The 18,092-nt window shown below is 41.2% G+C and overlaps 1 protein-coding gene across 1 annotated transcript in view; it reads left to right on the forward strand.

Moving 5' to 3' along the window:
- Window positions 1-18,092, forward strand: part of hmcn1 (hemicentin 1) — a 128,680-nt gene that overhangs the window by 79,757 nt on the left and 30,831 nt on the right. The window contains exons 45-75 of the mRNA XM_061738756.1: window positions 321-602; window positions 706-873; window positions 1,616-1,729; window positions 1,888-1,974; window positions 2,071-2,262; window positions 2,388-2,561; window positions 2,658-2,771; window positions 3,674-3,819; window positions 3,905-4,055; window positions 4,240-4,437; window positions 5,114-5,227; window positions 5,328-5,515; window positions 6,040-6,136; window positions 6,884-7,045; window positions 7,167-7,280; window positions 7,363-7,565; window positions 9,054-9,135; window positions 9,214-9,345; window positions 9,930-10,079; window positions 10,781-10,940; window positions 11,046-11,170; window positions 12,128-12,311; window positions 13,593-13,690; window positions 13,784-14,062; window positions 14,146-14,342; window positions 15,016-15,097; window positions 16,171-16,307; window positions 16,409-16,550; window positions 16,671-16,815; window positions 17,660-17,787; window positions 17,878-18,034. Coding sequence (XP_061594740.1) covers window positions 321-602; window positions 706-873; window positions 1,616-1,729; window positions 1,888-1,974; window positions 2,071-2,262; window positions 2,388-2,561; window positions 2,658-2,771; window positions 3,674-3,819; window positions 3,905-4,055; window positions 4,240-4,437; window positions 5,114-5,227; window positions 5,328-5,515; window positions 6,040-6,136; window positions 6,884-7,045; window positions 7,167-7,280; window positions 7,363-7,565; window positions 9,054-9,135; window positions 9,214-9,345; window positions 9,930-10,079; window positions 10,781-10,940; window positions 11,046-11,170; window positions 12,128-12,311; window positions 13,593-13,690; window positions 13,784-14,062; window positions 14,146-14,342; window positions 15,016-15,097; window positions 16,171-16,307; window positions 16,409-16,550; window positions 16,671-16,815; window positions 17,660-17,787; window positions 17,878-18,034 — 4,702 coding nt within the window. The remainder of the gene's footprint in view (window positions 1-320; window positions 603-705; window positions 874-1,615; window positions 1,730-1,887; window positions 1,975-2,070; window positions 2,263-2,387; window positions 2,562-2,657; window positions 2,772-3,673; window positions 3,820-3,904; window positions 4,056-4,239; window positions 4,438-5,113; window positions 5,228-5,327; window positions 5,516-6,039; window positions 6,137-6,883; window positions 7,046-7,166; window positions 7,281-7,362; window positions 7,566-9,053; window positions 9,136-9,213; window positions 9,346-9,929; window positions 10,080-10,780; window positions 10,941-11,045; window positions 11,171-12,127; window positions 12,312-13,592; window positions 13,691-13,783; window positions 14,063-14,145; window positions 14,343-15,015; window positions 15,098-16,170; window positions 16,308-16,408; window positions 16,551-16,670; window positions 16,816-17,659; window positions 17,788-17,877; window positions 18,035-18,092) is intronic.

Genomic DNA, 18,092 nt, shown 5'->3' on the forward strand with positions numbered 1-18,092 from the left:
GATACTTGAGTTTTCTTAAGCTGTAAGCCATGATCAGCAATATTAAAATAATAAAAGGCTTGCAATATTTCAGTTGATTTGTAATAAATCCAGGATGTATGACATTTTTGTTTTTGTAATTGCATTACAGAAAATCACAATATTCAAATTTTCTGAGACAGTCCTGTACATGGGAAACCATTCGAGTACATAAACTAATATGATTATAAATGTATACCAAGGTGGTCCTTACTTCTTACAGAACATCAAGCAATGAAATGATGTGAATTAACTTAATTTGCGTAAAATTGAAAAACACTCACCTGCTTTTCTCACTTCAGTTCGACCTTTCATCAGCCGCAGCGACGGCGACACTGAAGACGTTACGGTGACGAAGGGAGGGGACGTGACCCTCCAGTGTGCAGCAGAGGGCGTGCCTCGCCCTGCAGTCACATGGCTGAAGGATGGACGCCCCGTCACGGGCCAGCATGGCGCAAAGGTCCTGAACGAGGGGAGGCTGTTGCAGATCAAAGATGCCAAGGTGTCAGACACGGGACGCTACACCTGCATCGCTGTTAACGTGGCAGGACAGGCAGACAGCAAGCACGACATCAGCGTACATGGTGGGACCTGGTTCTGTTTTTCTGCATGTAACCACAAATGTAAAGTTTGGAGTCTTGGAGTTGATTTCTTCTTTTCCCTCTTTACCATTCTTATTTTTTCCAGTCCCACCTAGTATAATTGGTCAGGTGCAGTTTCCAGAAAATGTCAGCGTGGTGGTGAAGAACCCAGTGGTTCTGACCTGCGAGGCCTCTGGTATCCCTCTCCCTGCTGTCTCCTGGCTGAAGGACGGTCGGCCCGTTAAAGCCACCAGTCTGCTGCGCATCCTCTCAGGTCAAAATCCTTTTTCTGTGTCTTCACTTGTTATATTTTTAGGTTGTTTGATCATTTTAAAGATTAATTCTACTTTTTTGTCGGTGTCCGTGTCAGGAAAACTTTTTTTTTATTCAAGGTCTTTTTATTGTTTTTTTTTTTCAATTTTCACGGAATAATTACATACAAGAGAATTAGAATTAACATAGTAAATATGATAAACACCTATAACCCCCACATGTCTTGCTCCACCGGAGCCCCATCCCTACAACTATATTATTGTACCATTCAGAGATAAAAATAAAGACAATAAAGTTAAAAAAAATAAAAATAAATAGAAACATACAAATAAATAAAAAATTAAAAAATAAATAAAGATAAAAATAAACATTACAGATAACAAGTAAGTAAATTATACAATATAAGGGTCAGTGTCACACACCTGCAATCTCAATGGCGTCGATTTGTCCTATATAGGTTAAGAAAGGTTGCCAGATATCATAGAATGTCTGGGCACACCCTCTTGTGGAGTAACGAATTCTCTCCAGTGCCAAATAGGAAAACAACAATTTTGACGGATAAAGTTAATTGTTTGTTTCAAATTTCCGATTTTATTCTAAAATCCCATAAATCTGCTTTGTAGAAGAGTAATGCACGCCCATCAGGCCTGTGATAAGCTGTCAGTGGTCCTGCAGGGGTTCTCATCTTGACTAAGGAGCAGGTTCTCAAACAGGTGACCATAACTGACTTGTTTGACCACCAGGGGGGCGAAGCCTTCGTATCATGCACGCTGCCACAGAGGATGCTGGGAGGTACACTTGTGTTGTTTCCAACAGCGTGGGAGAAGAAAGGAGGAACTTTGACCTCGACATCCTTGGTAAAGAGATAATAAATGTATTTTAGTGTGTTTTTTTTTTAGTCTTAGTCCTTAGAATTGTTTGAAAATGTACAAATTTAATCCATAAAATGTCAAACTGAGGTTTATCTTCGAGCTGAAGAAAAGAGTATGAATCATTTAAATACTGTGTTCAACAGTTCCACCGAGAATTGTGGGAGAGGGAACGGTTGTGGATACTAAAGTGAAAGAGAAACACAACATCACTCTCACCTGTGAGGCGTCGGGTAAGTTACACAACCTCCTGAAAAATGAGTTTCTCATGTAGGTTGTATTTGTTTCTTCGCTTTCAAACTGTTTTATCTCCCTGTGAAATGTTCCAGGTAACCCTGTACCGGACATTAAATGGCTGAAAGATGGACAACTGTTGACGACGGATGGACACCACCAAATTTTATCTCATGGCCGTTTTCTTCGAATCTCAGAGGCCCAAGTTGCCGACACCGGCAGGTACACCTGCCTGGCATCCAACCGCGCCGGAGATCGGAGTCGGCATTTCAACCTCAATGTCCTGGGTACAAAGACAATCCGTCATAACCCACCCGGCCGGGGATGTTTCTCAGGTCAATCGAGCGATCTCGAGGAGAAACGCAGCATTCCTCTAACATTTTGATCTGTGTTTTTTTTCTCTCTCTGTTAGTTTCTCCCACCATCGCAGGGTCAGGCCCTGACATTTCTGCAGAGGAAGTCACGGTAACTCTGAGCAGCCCAACGTCACTGGTGTGTGAAGTCCAGTCCTACCCTCCGGCGCTGATCACTTGGCTCAAGGACGGCACTCCGTTTGAATCTACTCGCAATGTCCGAGTTCTTCCAGGTTGGACATATGTGCAGAAATAAAAAATAAAAAAAACAACTACTTCAAAATGTCATCATGTCAGCTTGGTATATATTTCAAACTTTGCATTTACAGGTGGCAGAACTCTGCAGATTCTCAGTGCTAAAGAGGAGGATGCTGGGAGGTACACCTGTGTGGCTACCAACGATGCTGGAGAGGCAGTGAAACACTATGAAGTCAAGGTTTATGGTGAGATGTCAGAACCCTTAGTTTATTCCTGACATCTTACAGAAATGTCAAAACCCAACAGGGACTCGGCACCAGAGGTGTCAAAAGTATTCACATTCATTACTCAGGTAGAAGTATAGATACTAGAGTTTAAAAATACTCCTGTAGAAGTTGAAGTATCAACTCAAGTTTTTCACTCAAGTAAAAGTATAAAAGTACTGGTTTCAAAACTACTTAAAGTATAAAAGTAAAAGTAATGTAAGGGGGAAAAAAGCCATTAAGGACAAAAGCCATTGAAAATGAATGCATCTTAGTATAATGCAAATATATTAAAGAACCATATATGTGTACTATTGAGCATTAATATGTGTTTCAGAGAGCAGCAGATATGATGACTAGTTGCCTATAAGTATTGTAATGGTGCAAAAAGTCAAACTTCAGATGCATGTTATCATTTATCCTAACCTTTATTGGAATGTACATCCAAGTTTAGTTGCAGGAATCTGAGGGAACGGATGTAAGAACAAAACTGGACAAAAACATCTGTGCCACAACCAAATTCACTCTATCCGGATGGAGCAATTTAACTGGATAGTTTTTTTTTAAAGGCCGAAATGAAATAGAGTAACGAGGCTGTTTTTAAAATGTAAGGAGTAAAAAGTACAGATAATTGCGTGAAAATGTAAGGAGTAAAAGTAAAAAGTAATTACTCCAGTGAAGTATAGATAACCAACCAAAATTTCTACTTAAGTAAGGTAACAAAGTATTTGCACTTCGTTACTTGACACCTCTGCTCGGCACAAAGTCTCCCGTTTCAACCACACCTTTACATTTCTGTTCAATTTGAAAAATCGACTAGAATTTAACGTACCTGAATTAAAGATGTCACTTTTTGGTTACTGAAAAACACCTTTTGACTCCAGTTCCCCCGCAGATCAATAAAAACGACATCCAAGGTGAGGGACTGTCTACAAAAGAAGTCAAGATCAAGATCAACAGCACGCTGACCCTGGAGTGCGTCGCTCAAGCGTTTCCCATCCCAGTGCTGCAGTGGTATAAAGACGGACAGGTAGGAGTTACTGCTCATAGAAACAGACCTTATTATCTCTCAAGACAAAGCGCAAATAAAACCCTCGATAATAACCTCTCCACAGACCCTGCGGACAGACGACCACGTGTCCATTACAGCAAACGGTCGCATCGTGCAGATCAAGCATGCGCAGGTGTCGGACACGGGCCGCTACACGTGTGTCGCCACTAATATCGCCGGAGAGGATGAGAAGGACTTTGATGTAAATATACAAGGTGAACCGGGTTGACTGACTGTTAAGGCTGATATCAATAACTGCAGACACTACATCCACTGAGAAAAAAAGCCCTCAAAAATGTGTGCTTTTATTGTGTTTCCAACATCATGACAAAATAAATCTGCAGAAATCATCGTGGCGGGGTCGTCATTTTCATTTCTCTTCCCCTCTACGCATTTCAGTTCCACCTCATTTCAACAGACCTGCTGGCGCCGGTGATCATACGTCCCCCCCAGGCTTCGGGGGGGACCCTCGAGATGTGATACTTAACAATCCCATCTCTCTGTACTGCGAGACGAACGCCGTCCCGCCTCCGACTCTCACCTGGTACAAAGATGGACGAGCCGTAACGTCTAATGACAAAGTTTTGATCCTGCCAGGTGAGACGGATGAATAAAAGTGAGAAAGAAACAACAAATAAAAACAACGTTTAGTTTAGTTTAGTTTAGTTTAGTTTATTTTGTTTTGGTCATTTACATTTTAAGATGTTTGTATATACACACTGTATATGTATACACACAGGTATAAATATATATATTATATATATGTACACATTTCTTTTTTTTTTTTTTTTTTTTTTGACCAAAAAGGTATAGGCTGAAGCCTCATGGCTTATTTTGCCTATCCTTTTCAACAAAAGGCAGACTTCAGAAACAAAAAGATACTAATAAAATGAAACAAACGAACAAAACAAAGAAAATTAACAAAGAAAATTAACAAAGAAGAGAAGAAAATAAATGTGGTCACTCACGATTGAGGATAGCTGCAGGAGGAAAGTTGCATAATTTAGACAGTTTAATATGAAGATAATTTATATTAGTGTTCTATATTTATCTATTATTTTAGATTTATAATTTTTTTTTTAATTTGTAAATTGAGCTACTTTTTTATTAGTTCCATAGTTTCACCCCTTCGACATTGATACACCTTGACATTTTTTTTGTTCTTGGCCATTTCTGCTCAAAAATGCCATAGCCCCTTAGTTGTGCCTGCTTTCCCTCACCTGGAACAACTCCAGGATACAGTGTGGGAGAACTCACACTGTTTTATCTTCAGGTGGGCGGGTTTTACAGATCCCCAGAGCCCAGCTGGAAGACTCCGGCAGGTACACGTGCGTGGCCATCAATGAAGCAGGGGAGGACTCCATCCAGTACGACGTCAGAGTGCTGTGTGAGTTTTCTTTGAGTCACTTTGACGCTTCTGGGGGAAAAAAGTGTGTTTACAAAGAGCTGCTTTTCACGGTTTCATGGTTTCATCTGTCCTCCACCAGCACCTCCAACCATTCGCGGCACAGACACCGACGTGCCAGAGGAAGTAACCGTCCTGGTCAACAAAACGGCCCAACTGGACTGTCACGTGGATGGAAATCCAGCCCCCAAGATCACCTGGTTCAAAGACAGCCAGATGATCAGCTCTGATGGGCCGCACAGAGTTCTGTCCAACGGACGGAGACTTCAGGTAATAACCACAGATTAAAAATATTTCTAATTCTAAATAAAATAACCATAAGTCAAAAAGAAAAGAAAGCATAAGAAATGAGAACAAAGCGTTTAAAGATGAAAGATAAGACTGATTTTATCAGGCAGGATGACGAAAGATAAGAACAGGAAGTGTGAATTATAAAGCTCATTTGACCTCTTAAGCAATATTATCAACCAGAAGCAGATGTAGCCTTTGGTGGCGTTAGTTTAAGCTTATTAATTATTGACATGAAGTGTTTGCTGATGACTCGTAACATTTTTGATCCAATATATCCAGAAGGCTGTTAGGACGTCCTTTTATGTCTCGTCCCTATGTGTCTAGTCTAGTATCTAGTCTGGGTCTGATTAAACTATCAAACCAAAATACTGGTTCAGATATTTATTTGTACCAATAATCCGATGGTTAGGTGTTGCTAAATAGATGCTTTTTTCTTTCCTCCATGATAAACAACATACTGCAGATTTATATTCATGCACGCTGTGTTTTATTTCCTCCATCAGGTGTTGAGCGCTAGGGTATCTGACACGGGGCGCTACGTGTGTGTGGCTGACAATGTGGCTGGAAGTGCAGAGAAACACTTCAATCTCAACGTTCATGGTGAGTTATTGGGGGGGGGGGGTTGCCGACAATGAAAACACTGTCTACGTTTACATGCAGTCAAAATTCGGGTTATTGCTAATATTCCGGTTACTAAAACATTCAGAATATTACGTTTCCATGCGTGAGCAAACAGGGTTATCCCCGTTTACATGGTGATTAACCATTCTGGATATCTGGATCAAACCAGCGACGCGCGGAGAACGTGATGACGCAATTAGCGTCATTTCCGCTTCTTCTTCCTGTATCCAAATTCAAAACAAATGCTGCTTTGCGCAACTTTTCGCTCGCCTTCTTGTAAATCTCGCTATCCCGGTACTTTCTACCATCTACAAATGCCAAAATGTTCATATCCTTCATTACATTTATGAAGTGATTAGTCTCCTCCTCACTCCAAAAGTGTGGCGTGGTCTTGCGTTTCGCCGTGTTTATAAGAACTTCCTGGACTCAAAAGACCAGGATTCCTTGTGAACAGAGCATGTGCAGAAAACAAATTCATGTTCCGTTTGATGGGGATATTCCGTTTGGCGTTTACATGACCGAATATTCGGGTTTTAAAAGGAATAACCCAGGGCTCATATTCGGGTTTTTAAAAAACCGGAATATGAGCCAATTCAGGTTATTCAAAGGGGTTATTGGTGTTTACATGGCCGTGCAAATTCGGGTTATTGCCAATATTTGGGTTTTAAAAGGGTTATTGAGTGCATGTAAACATAGTCACTGTTTGCTGTCTTTCCTGTCTTGCAGTTCCTCCAGCCGTCGTTGGCATGAGTCAGGAGAACGTGACGGTGGTGGTGAACAACTTTGTTTCCCTTTCCTGCGAAGTCACCGGCTTCCCCCCTCCCACGCTGAGCTGGCTGAACGACAGGGGGCCCATCCAAGCCAGCTCCAACGCCCTCATCGTGCCAGGTACCAGGACCAATGAGTTCAACATTTCATCTCAGGGAACTGATGACAGCTCAAATACCAGTACAATCAACAAACTTCAAAATGTAAAACTGATTTGGTTTTTGTCCATTTGCTTCGTCAGGCGGTCGGACGTTACAGATCCTTAAAGCAAAAGTGTCTGATGGTGGAAAGTACAGCTGCGTGGCCATGAACGCAGCCGGAGAGGCTCACAAACGCATCTATCTCACCGTATTCGGTCAGTCTTCACCTTTTCTGCCTAATTTTCTCTTCATTTAAATAAAAAAATCTTTACTCAGCATCATATTCTGGCCTTTCAGTTCCTCCCAGCATCCGGGGAAACAGCGGAGACTATCCCGACATGGTTAACGTGCTCCTCGGCAGGTCAGTGACTCTGGAGTGTGAATCCAACGCCGTCCCTCCTCCCACCATCATCTGGTATAAGAACGGCCGGGCGGTGACGGAGTCGGCCAACCTGCGCGTCCTGGCAGACGGACGGATCCTTGAGATCAAAAGTTCAGAGGTGAGAAGAGCTGCCTTCTCTGTTACCCCTTTTCTACCAAACCGGTTCCAGGGCTGGTTCTGGGCCAGTGCTGAGTTTGGATCCGGGTTTTTCTGTTTCTACTGACAAAGAACTGGCTCCGGGCCAGAAAAAAACGGTTCCAAGGTAGCGTAGCGCCAAGTATTTGCTGGGCTCGATGGAAAGAACCACTTACGTAAACAGAGGGGGCGGAGTTATTAAGACCAACGTCAATAGCGAGACTGCGAGACTGTGACATTTTCAAATAAAGGACCGATTTATATGGATACAGCAAAGCAGCAGTGGTCTGTGGAGGAGACAGTAATCGGCAGACTTGGCGTGCTCACTCAAAAAGACCAAAAGTGTGTCACCGGGTGCCAGTCCAAAAAAACATGTCAAAAAATCAAAATCCGACAGCACTCACTGTAAGTACAAAACTTTTAATATATGGTTAAATCACTGCACAGCAGCAGGGAATCGGACGCGTTTCAGCTTACAGTCGTCCTCAGCGATAAATGATTAAGTGGGTGTCTCCCATTTAACAGAAGCCAGCTGACTCTGATCGACTCTAAACCAATCAGAATAAAAACCATACATCAATCGTGGAATAAGAAGTGCCATGAAAATATTTAAATACAATAGAGAAAATAGAAAATATGAGTACATCAAAGAAAAGTAATAAATTGATACAAATAGAAAAAATATATAAGTAGGCCACACAAACCCAAGAATCAACTAAAAAATACAAGATAATGTGCATAGATCCATAGTGGCGTCGGGAATAGATATGTGACTGTACAATCACCATCTACAGAAAGCACGACAACACACATTCCTCATTGATACCTTTTGGATGTTCTGTCTGTAAATAATGTATCCAATAGGCCTCTCGTTGGAGGAGTTTCCTATCTCTGTCCCCTCCCCTTAGAAGGGGCTCGACTACCTCAATCCCCATGAACCTCAGGCTGTAGACGCCATGGCCAGCTGCATTAAAATGTGTGGAGATACTGTGGAGGAGACAACCTGTCTTTTAGTGATATGATCCACGGAGGTGCCACGCGGATCAAGTCTGTATTAGAGCAAATACGTTGTGGTTGCTTCAATTTTCGCGGCAATGCAAATGCATTGACATAACTGACATTTGCAGTGACGTAATGACGTGGCTCCCCTTAGCACCTGAGCTTTGGAAAAGCAAACCGGTTCTCAGCTGGTTCGCAGGTTGAACGAGTTGTGAACCAGCACCAGCACTGGAACCAGTTTGGTGGAAAAGGAGTATGTGTGTTCTGTGGTTTTTTAGGTACCATCCTTTTATTTCTCTGGATTGCAGTTTTTGTATTAACCAGTATGTTCTTAGTTTCATCCACCAAGCTGAACACTTAACACTTCTCAAATACACCTGTTCTCTTGCAAAGATTAAAAGACAAAGCTGAGTATCTGTATGTTTGATTTCTTTTTATTTGAGCTTTTCTTACATTTGCCTCTTCTCTGCAGGTGTCTGATACAGGCCAGTATGTCTGCACGGCCACAAATGTTGCCGGACAAGTCGACAAGAACTTCCACTTGAACATTCATGGTAGTAAAATAAATTAATTTATAAATCAGAAATAAAGTTTCACTTTCAAGCCATATTAAACGTTACCTCTCCTGCCAGTCCCTCCCTCAGTCGACGGCCCGGCATATGAGAATGTGGTGGAAACCATCAGTAACCCCGTTTCCTTTGCCTGCGATGCCACTGGTATCCCCCCACCCAGCCTCGCCTGGCTGAAAAATGGACGCCCCATCGGTAAGTCCAGCTTCATGAGATCTGGACCGAATTTTTTATTATTGTATACAGGACTGTCTCAGAAAATTAGAATATTGTGATAAAGTTCTTTATTTTCTGTAATGCAATTAAAAAAACAAAAATGTCATACATTCTGGATTCATTACAAATCAACTGAAATATTGCAAGCCTTTTATTATTTTAATATTGCTGATTATGGCTTACGGTTTAAGATTAAGATTCTCCGAATATTCTAATTTTTTTAGATAGGATATTTGAGTTTTCTTAAGCTGTAAGCCATGATCAGCAATATTCAAATATTTAAAAGGCTTTCAATATTTCAGTTGATTTGTAATGAATCCAGAATGTATGACATTTTTGCATTACAGAAAATAAAGGACTTTATCACAATATTCAAATTTTCTGAGACAGTCCTGTATGTCTGAGAAAAGTTGATCATTATTCTTTGACACTCCGATTTCAGTCATGTATAAACAGGAGAAGACACGAGGAACAGTAAATAGCTGGAGTATGCGTGGTTTGGGATGGGGGGGGCAAGTATGTTTTATATACATCAAAAAAATAAAATTCATATTTGTTTTTAGAGAACTCAGAGTCTCTGGAGATGCACATCTTCTCAGGAGGGAGCAAACTGCAGATCGCACGGTTGCAGCTTTCGGACAGCGGATCGTACACGTGCGTGGCCTCCAACGTGGAGGGCAAAGCCCGCAAGAGTTACCACCTCACCATACAAGGTACCGACGGATCGGCTATCCATCTTCTATATGTACTTTATTTATATAGCACTTTACAACAGCCTTTCGGTGTGCCAAAGTGCTTTACAGCAAGTAATAGATTAAAAGGAGGATAAATAAAAACTATCAAAAACAACTAAAACTAAAAAGATTTCAAAAAAGTAAACTAAAAAGTTTCATCACACTACTGGGTGTTAACAGCCATCTTAAATAGGTGGGTTTTTGCGTTATTCCCAGTCGTTGTCTAGGTATTACAGATTACCGTACTGATTGTTTTTTAGTTTATCATACTGGACGATAATAAATTCATTATTATTTTTGCGTAACACGAGTGACGAGTGAAACTGACAGTTTTACATTTCATGATTTACACGCAGCAACACGGAATCATTAATTAAATGTGTCATTAATTAATTAAATGCAGTTTTACATTTCATGATTCACGCACAACACGAAATCATTAATTAAATGTGTTCTTAATTAATTAAATTCTGAAATAATAAATATATTTTTTTACTTAAAATGAATTGTATTTTAATTAATTAATGACACATTTAATTAATTAATGATAAATTCCATTCCCATTTTAATTAATTAATGATGTATTTATTTATTTAATTTTGGCACAAAAAATCCTCCATAACAGAGAAGTTACTTCAGCTCTTAACTGGAAATGCAGCTAACTGGGAGTCCTGTCTTAGTCCCGCCCAGCATCTCCGGATCAGAGATGCCCCAGGAGATGGGAGTCCTGTTGAACGAAAGCATCCGGCTGGTCTGTGACGTCCAGGGAATCCCGACTCCGACCGTTCAGTGGCTGAAGGACGGAGAAACGCTCAACAGTACGGGAAACAAGGGACCACGGTGAGAAGAGCAAGCAAGAGAAAAAAACAATAATGGATTCAGAGATGTTTGATCAGTATTAGTCCACCATGGCCAGTAAGGAACATTACGTATCTTTATGTTCAGGGTCAGTCCGGATGGCAGCACACTCACTGTGAGCCGAGCCCAGCCTGCTGACGGGGGAAAGTACACCTGCGTGGCCACCAATGCTGCCGGGGAAGAAGACAGGATATTTAATCTCAACGTGTACGGTGGGTAAAAACACCAGATAAACACTACATGTAACATGAAGTAAAGCTACCGTATTTTCTGGACTATAAGCCGCATCCGCTCTATTTTTAAAAAAATAATAAAAAAGGACATACAAGCCGCATCCGCTCTAGTTAAAGGAGCTTGAGGCCGGATTGAGGCAGGATTTATGAAAAAAAATTTGTATACGTTTTAAGTTTTCTAGTAATAATGTCAGATGAAGCGTTCCAAACCAAAAAGAATGAGCCCTCTAGTGTATCTCTCCTTTGCCTTGAACAGGCTTTGTGCTGCAAAATGTGCTGCAATTCGGAGGCCGAATTTCCCGCGCTGTCCTGCGGATGTGACGTCACATGAGGCTGCATGCGCGTTCTCCCCGTTCTCCCGTGCCGGCTTCGCTGTTGGCTGCAGTACCCCCGACGGCCGTCGTGGCGAAGGGTGGCGCTAATGAGTCTCATTTCTTAAAAGGAGCCTCATGCTCCTTTTAAGAAAAAAGATATGCAAGCCGCAGATATTTATGTTGTTAGATTAGATATTTACTACATGTACAAAAAGGATTTTGAACTGTAAATGATGTACATGTTTGTACCTAAATAGATCCTTTCCTAACAGTGTCTTTTAACACGGCAGCAACTTTGCTGATTAAAACGGGACAGAACCAAGAGAAAATAACCAGTATTTATTTATCTGTATGAAATCTGCTTCTACCTACTTCTATCTGCTAAAGAAGAAGTAGCGTATTCTTCTTTGCATTTATTTTGTCTTAGTTTCTAGATTCTAATTCCGGTTAGAGCGCCCAGAGCGGTGGAAGAAAAATCCACAGAATAGCTGCACCTTTGTATAAGCCACATGGTTCAAAACCTATGAAAAAAGTAGCAGATTATAGTCCAGAAAATACGGTAATTGTGATTGTATAAAGGTTATTTTCCTCTCCCTGATCTTACTCTCCCCTGCTCACTCAGTGCCTCCTGTCGTACTTGGCAACAGTGAAGCCGGCGAGCACCTGACCGCAGTCCTGGACAGCTCTGTCAACATCCAGTGCGTTGCCACTGGGTCTCCTCTGCCGCAGCTGAACTGGCTGAGGAACGGCTTGCCGCTGCCCATCTCCTCCCACGTCCGGCTGCTCTCGGCCGGACAGGTGCTCCGGTAGGTCAGTGCACAGGGGTCACTGAGAGGGTCGTAACCGTAGGCCGTGTACGACAACAGTAAGGTAGTTGAGTGTTAACCAACTCTGACCTGAGGCTTTGGCATCTGCTGTGAAATGTCTGACACATCTAAGACGAGAAAACACTCTGGATAATTGATAAATATTGATACCCATGATGGCAAAGACAGTCATTCACAATGTGAGCATAAGATTTAATGTGATCGTGATGAGTTAAATGTATGAGGAGCACATGGTTACACTGACAAGATATTTTGGGGGAATGATGGGAACTTTGAGACGTACTAGGTCTCATCAGTGCGTGTTGGCATACTCAGCTGTGGAAGGAAGGAAGGAAGGAATGAAGGAAGGAAGGAATGAAGGAAGGAAGGAAGGAAGGAAGGAAGGAAGGAAGGAAGGAAGGAAGGAAGGAAGGAAGGAAGGAAGGAAGGAAGGAAGGAAGGAAGGAAGGAAGGAAGGAAGGAAGGAAGGAAGGAAGGAAGGAAGGAAGGAAGGAAGGAAGGAAGGAAGGAAGGAAGGAAAAGTCCTTGAAAGCAGCACTTATATAACTTATAAATATGTTTCCATTTTATTTGACGGGATATTTGGCAGCTGTCAGGACTGTCCTCTACTTCGTCTCTCGTGACAACTGTGTATTACTTTAGAGCGCTATGCCACACTTTGACAACAATTATGACAGAGCTGCAGCGACTAAACGAAGACAAAATGAGAGACCGGCGACAGAGCCAGAGTCAGACTTAATATCGTCACTTATAGGGGACCCTTTGAGCAAAACAATATGTTTGTACAAGGGCAGAACAAAGTAGATGTCTCCCTCTAATTAAAAATGCACTCTGTTTGTTTTAAAAATGTTGTAATAAACAAATGGTTTCTATACAAAGCGCTCTGTCGGCCTGCAGTAACAGTTTCAAGCTGTTTTCACCTTTATGATTATAAAAGCACAAATAATAAAGAAAGAAAGAAAGAAAGAAAGAAAGAAAGAAAGAAAGAAAGAAAGAAAGAAAGAAAGAAAGAAAGAAAGAAAGAAAGAAAGAAAGAAAGAAAGAAAGAAAGAAAGAAAGAAAGAAAGAAAGAAAGAGAGAGAGAGAAAGAAAGAAAGAAAGAAGTGATGTGTTGTTCTCTCTGATGTAAGTCGCTCCGGATAAAAGCGTCTGCTAAATGAGAGTAGTGGTAGTATTAATATATAGAATTTTCTTCCTCAGAAAACAAGAGCTTAGATGGATTTTTCCAAGTATTCATGAAGAGATCTTTGACTATTTCAGGATCACAAGAGTCCAGGTGTCTGACGGTGGGAGTTATACCTGCGTTGCATCAAACAGGGCGGGAGTGGATAACAGACATTATAACCTAGAGGTACATGGTGAGTCAACATGTTCGTACCTTTACCATTTCTCCTTTTGAAACTGAGGGGGAAAAAAGGCTTAAGAGATGTTAAACTGCTTCAATTCCTCAGTCCCTCCTGGTTTGGATGGAGCGGGAAGCACAGAGGACGTGACTGTGGTCAGAGGAAACTCTGCTTCTTTGCTGTGTATCGCTGACGGGATCCCACCCCCGACCATCTCCTGGCTCAAAGACGGAGGGACCCTGTTCCCTGACCGCGGCGTCGTCTTCCTCAACCGGAATACAACCTTAGAGATTATCCACGCCCACATCAATGACAGCGGCCGCTACAGCTGCGTGGTGAACAACACTGCCGGTCACACCAGTAGACACTTCAACCTGAAGGTTCTGGGTGAGCAGAACATAGTTCTCCGGAGTTCGACCCTCTGATCCGTACATTAAACATGTGTAACTTGTTCACGTTGTATTCGTCAGATCCTCCGCACATCGAGGGGTCTGGCGTGCCGGCAGAAGTGTCCGTGGTGGTTAATAACGTCCTGGAGCTCCAGTGTTCAGCTGCAGGAATCCCCCCCCCCTCTCTGACCTGGCTGAAGGACGGACGCCCGCTGCCGCAGACGGAAAGCCGGCGCCTCCTCAGAGGAGGAGAGGTTCTCCGGGTGGCTTCAGCACAGGTCAGACGCCTGGAACTGCAACAGATAAATCCTGCTTCACATATTGACAGTTTTACGTAATTTATTTCATTTTTCATTTCATTTCAATTTTATTTATTCCGTATCATGGAAATGGTAGTTCACATACATGTTCCATTCCATGATCGAAAAGAAAGCCTTATATTACAAGCCCCTTTCTCAAAAAAATAAAACAATACATATGAAGATGGTCTGTCCGTCTGTTCAACAGTCGCTGCTTATATAATGCCAAAAAAATAATGAAAAAAACAAAACAAAACAAAACAAAAAATAAGAAAACATACACAATAACTCACCAACAACACCAAAAACAAAAAAACAACAAAAGATATTTTACCCGTTAAATTCATATTGTCTGATTATGTTGTCTTTATACAATTTCTTGAACTGGTGAATATTTTTACAATCCTTTAAATCAATTGTTAAGGAGTTCCATAATTTTACACCACATACTGAAATACACATTTGTTTTAAAGTAGTTCGAGCAAACGGATGTTTAAAGTCAAATTTCCTCCTATGATCCTTATTTTCTGAACTAAACACAAAAAAAACGTTGTATATTTTCAGGCAATATTCTGCCTTGAACATAACTTTTAACATTTATGAGTTGTACAACCTCCAAAAAAAAGTTTTTCTTGTACTTTTTCACCCTCAGCTGGAGGATGCGGGCAGATACAGCTGCTTGGCCAACAGTCCAGCTGGAGATGCTGATAAGGAGTTCCTGGTTCAAGTACATGGTGAGTGAGGGAGATGCGTTGCAGACAACTGCGGTATGATAGATATACCATTTAATGAGTTTTTGTTATACAAGATCCTTACAACTCTGTTTCAGAAAGGGCTGGGATTCTGTGTAAAATGTATAACAAGGGATTGTGTTCATTTGCACATAATTTCAGTCTTACATTCGACTGTTGTCAGAAGTCAGTGGAAATATGGATATTTGTTCATTTTGACTTTGTTGGCAGCAAAATATTGGGAAGGCGACATGTTCATAGATGTGTTGCTTCACCTGTTTAACAAATAAGACTAAAAGATTGGTTTTAAAAAACAAAATGTTTCCCTGTTCTTGATTAAAATAGGATTCATCTGCTCAGAGTTATGGAAATTATAATTTTTTTGAAGTCAGTGTCAAATCTGCACTGTAAAAAGTACGGAGTACGTATAAAGAACAATTATGTTTGCATCGTCTTAAGTAAGCGGAGGATTCCATGTAAGAAGTGGTCTATTACAAGCCGGCATCATCAGTGTGTTTACAAAAGCTCCTCGACACCATCAAGGATGCTACGTTTTCAACTTTGCATTTAAAAAAATGTTGCTTGTTTCCTCTGTTAGGAGCTTAAAAGTGATTAAATGTACCTATGAGTAAACCAGTTAGTTTATTCCATCCATGCAGGATGGTGATTTTTTTTTAGCTCAAAGCCATTGAAAACTGGCTTTTGACTTTTTATTTTGTACATAGAAATTTCTAGTAAAAACATCTTACTATTACACATCATCATTGTTTTAGTTGTGTTGCTGTTATTGCATTTAAAATGAGCACATTCTCAAATAAAACCAACATTTTTCACTTTAGCAGACAGGTTGGCTTTAAAACACTTTACATTAATCAAAGGATTCACATTATTTGCAAATGATTGTATTCCAAATGTATTAACATATGCAGCATATATATTAAAGGTATTACGGGTGTATTTTCATACTAATGAAAAGGTTTTTGTTGTTTTTTTTTTCAAAATCTAAAGTTAGAATAAACAAAGGTTTAAAAATCCAGCTGGGTTACAGACTTCATGTTCTGGTGAATGTTTCTCAGTCCCCCCCAACATCGTGGGTGAAAGCGCGCCGCAGGACGTGTCGGTGCTGCAGAACAGACAGGTGACTCTGGAGTGCAAGTCCGACGCCGTCCCTCCTCCAACTCTGACCTGGCTCAAAGATGGAAAACCACTGCAGGTCAGTAAGGTCAAAACAAATCCAGCGATTACTGAACCCCCTGTGCCCAGAACTGGATTGCTTTTATAAACTATTTTCTTTTCCTTTTGTCCTCTGCGTAGGCCTCTCCTCGCGTGCGTATCCTGTCTGGTGGCCGCTACTTACAGATCAACATGGCAGAGCTCGGCGACAGAGCTCAGTACACCTGCATGGCGAGCAACGTCGCTGGCAAGACCACGCGACAGTTTAACCTGACTGTCAACGGTACACTTGCAGCATATCTTACATATTAGAAGAGCTTAAAGAGAAATTGACTTTATAGTTCCACTCTGACATAATTATAGACTTGATTTAATCTGCCAGTGTAACACTTTGTCCCTTCAGTGGCTCCGACTATCAAGGACGGCTCCCAGACGGTGTCGGTGGTCATCAATCAGCCGGCGGTGCTGGAGTGCGTAGTTGATGGAGTACCAACACCTCGAATAACCTGGAGGAAAAACGGTGTAATGTTAGCAGGAAACAGCCCGAGGTACGTCATTTATTATACATTGTTGTGGCCATTTATGTTGAATTTTTGTAAATCTTACGTTTTATCAATTTATTTTTGCTAATTCTTTTTGTCTGACAAGAATATTTTTAAATACCTGACATGTTTCGGCGATTCCTTTTGCCTTCATCAGAGTCACAAGATGGTGTGTCTGACATTTATCAGCTGATGTCTGGCCAAAAATGGCAAAAATCTTGTGACTCTGATTAAGGCGAAAGGAATCGCTAAAACATGTCAGGTATTTAAAGAAAAAACAACTATTCTTGTCCTTCAAAAAGAATTAGCAAACTAAATTGTAAAGTCATGGACACAATGAACATTATTAAATTCTATAAATTTACTACTTTGCTTTAGGCAGTTAGAATATACTTGAGCTAGTTTGGAACCAAAATCTGTAAATAATCTTTGTATTTAGAACTGTTTAATATTAATTTGGTAACTTTTAGACCCTCCAATGTATTTAAGTGGTTAAGAACACACCGGGGGGCGTGATGGAGTTTCTTTTGTTTGTCAAATGTCCGGTGTGATGACGCAAGGTTTTTGTAAAATTATTTTTTTATCACTTCTTTGGACTTGTAATATCAGATTAAGTTAACTTTTGTTTTCATTTAAATTGTAGGATAGTTTTGGTTATCTGGTTATTTGTTTATTATTTTGATCGAAATAAAGTACATATGATTTTTAAATAAATAAATACATTTTATTGGAATAATTTTGGATTATTTTGGCTTTGGAGCCTAGAAGGCCGTGACATACATATTAATGATTCACCACATCCTTATCCAGCCATTCCAGCAGTTTACCGAGCATGTGAACATGTGTGCAGGTACGCCTTTGCAGAGGACGGGTCCTTACTCATCCATACAGCTCAGGTGACCGACACCGGACGCTATCTGTGTATGGCGACAAATCCAGCCGGGACTCAACGCAGGAGAGTGGATCTGCAAGTGCATTGTGGGTGTTTGATCTGCATGGGCTGAGTTAAGTCACACAGAAATGCACAGTCGCAACATTCCACCGTGTTCCCTGCTTCTCGTCCTTTAGTGCCTCCCTCCATCGCTGATAGTCGCACCAGTCTGACGGTTGTCGTCAACATCCAGACCACGCTGCCTTGCGAAGCTGCCGGCATTCCCAAACCCACCGTCAGCTGGCGGAAAAACGGTCAAACCATCAACACCGACCAGAATCAGAACATGTACAGGTTGATCCAGGTTTTTTACCCTCTCTTTTCTAATTTAAGATATTAGTACTTACGCTAC

Source organism: Cololabis saira, chromosome 13 (genome assembly GCF_033807715.1).
Source record: "Cololabis saira isolate AMF1-May2022 chromosome 13, fColSai1.1, whole genome shotgun sequence".
NCBI classification, from domain to species: domain Eukaryota; kingdom Metazoa; phylum Chordata; class Actinopteri; order Beloniformes; family Belonidae; genus Cololabis; species Cololabis saira.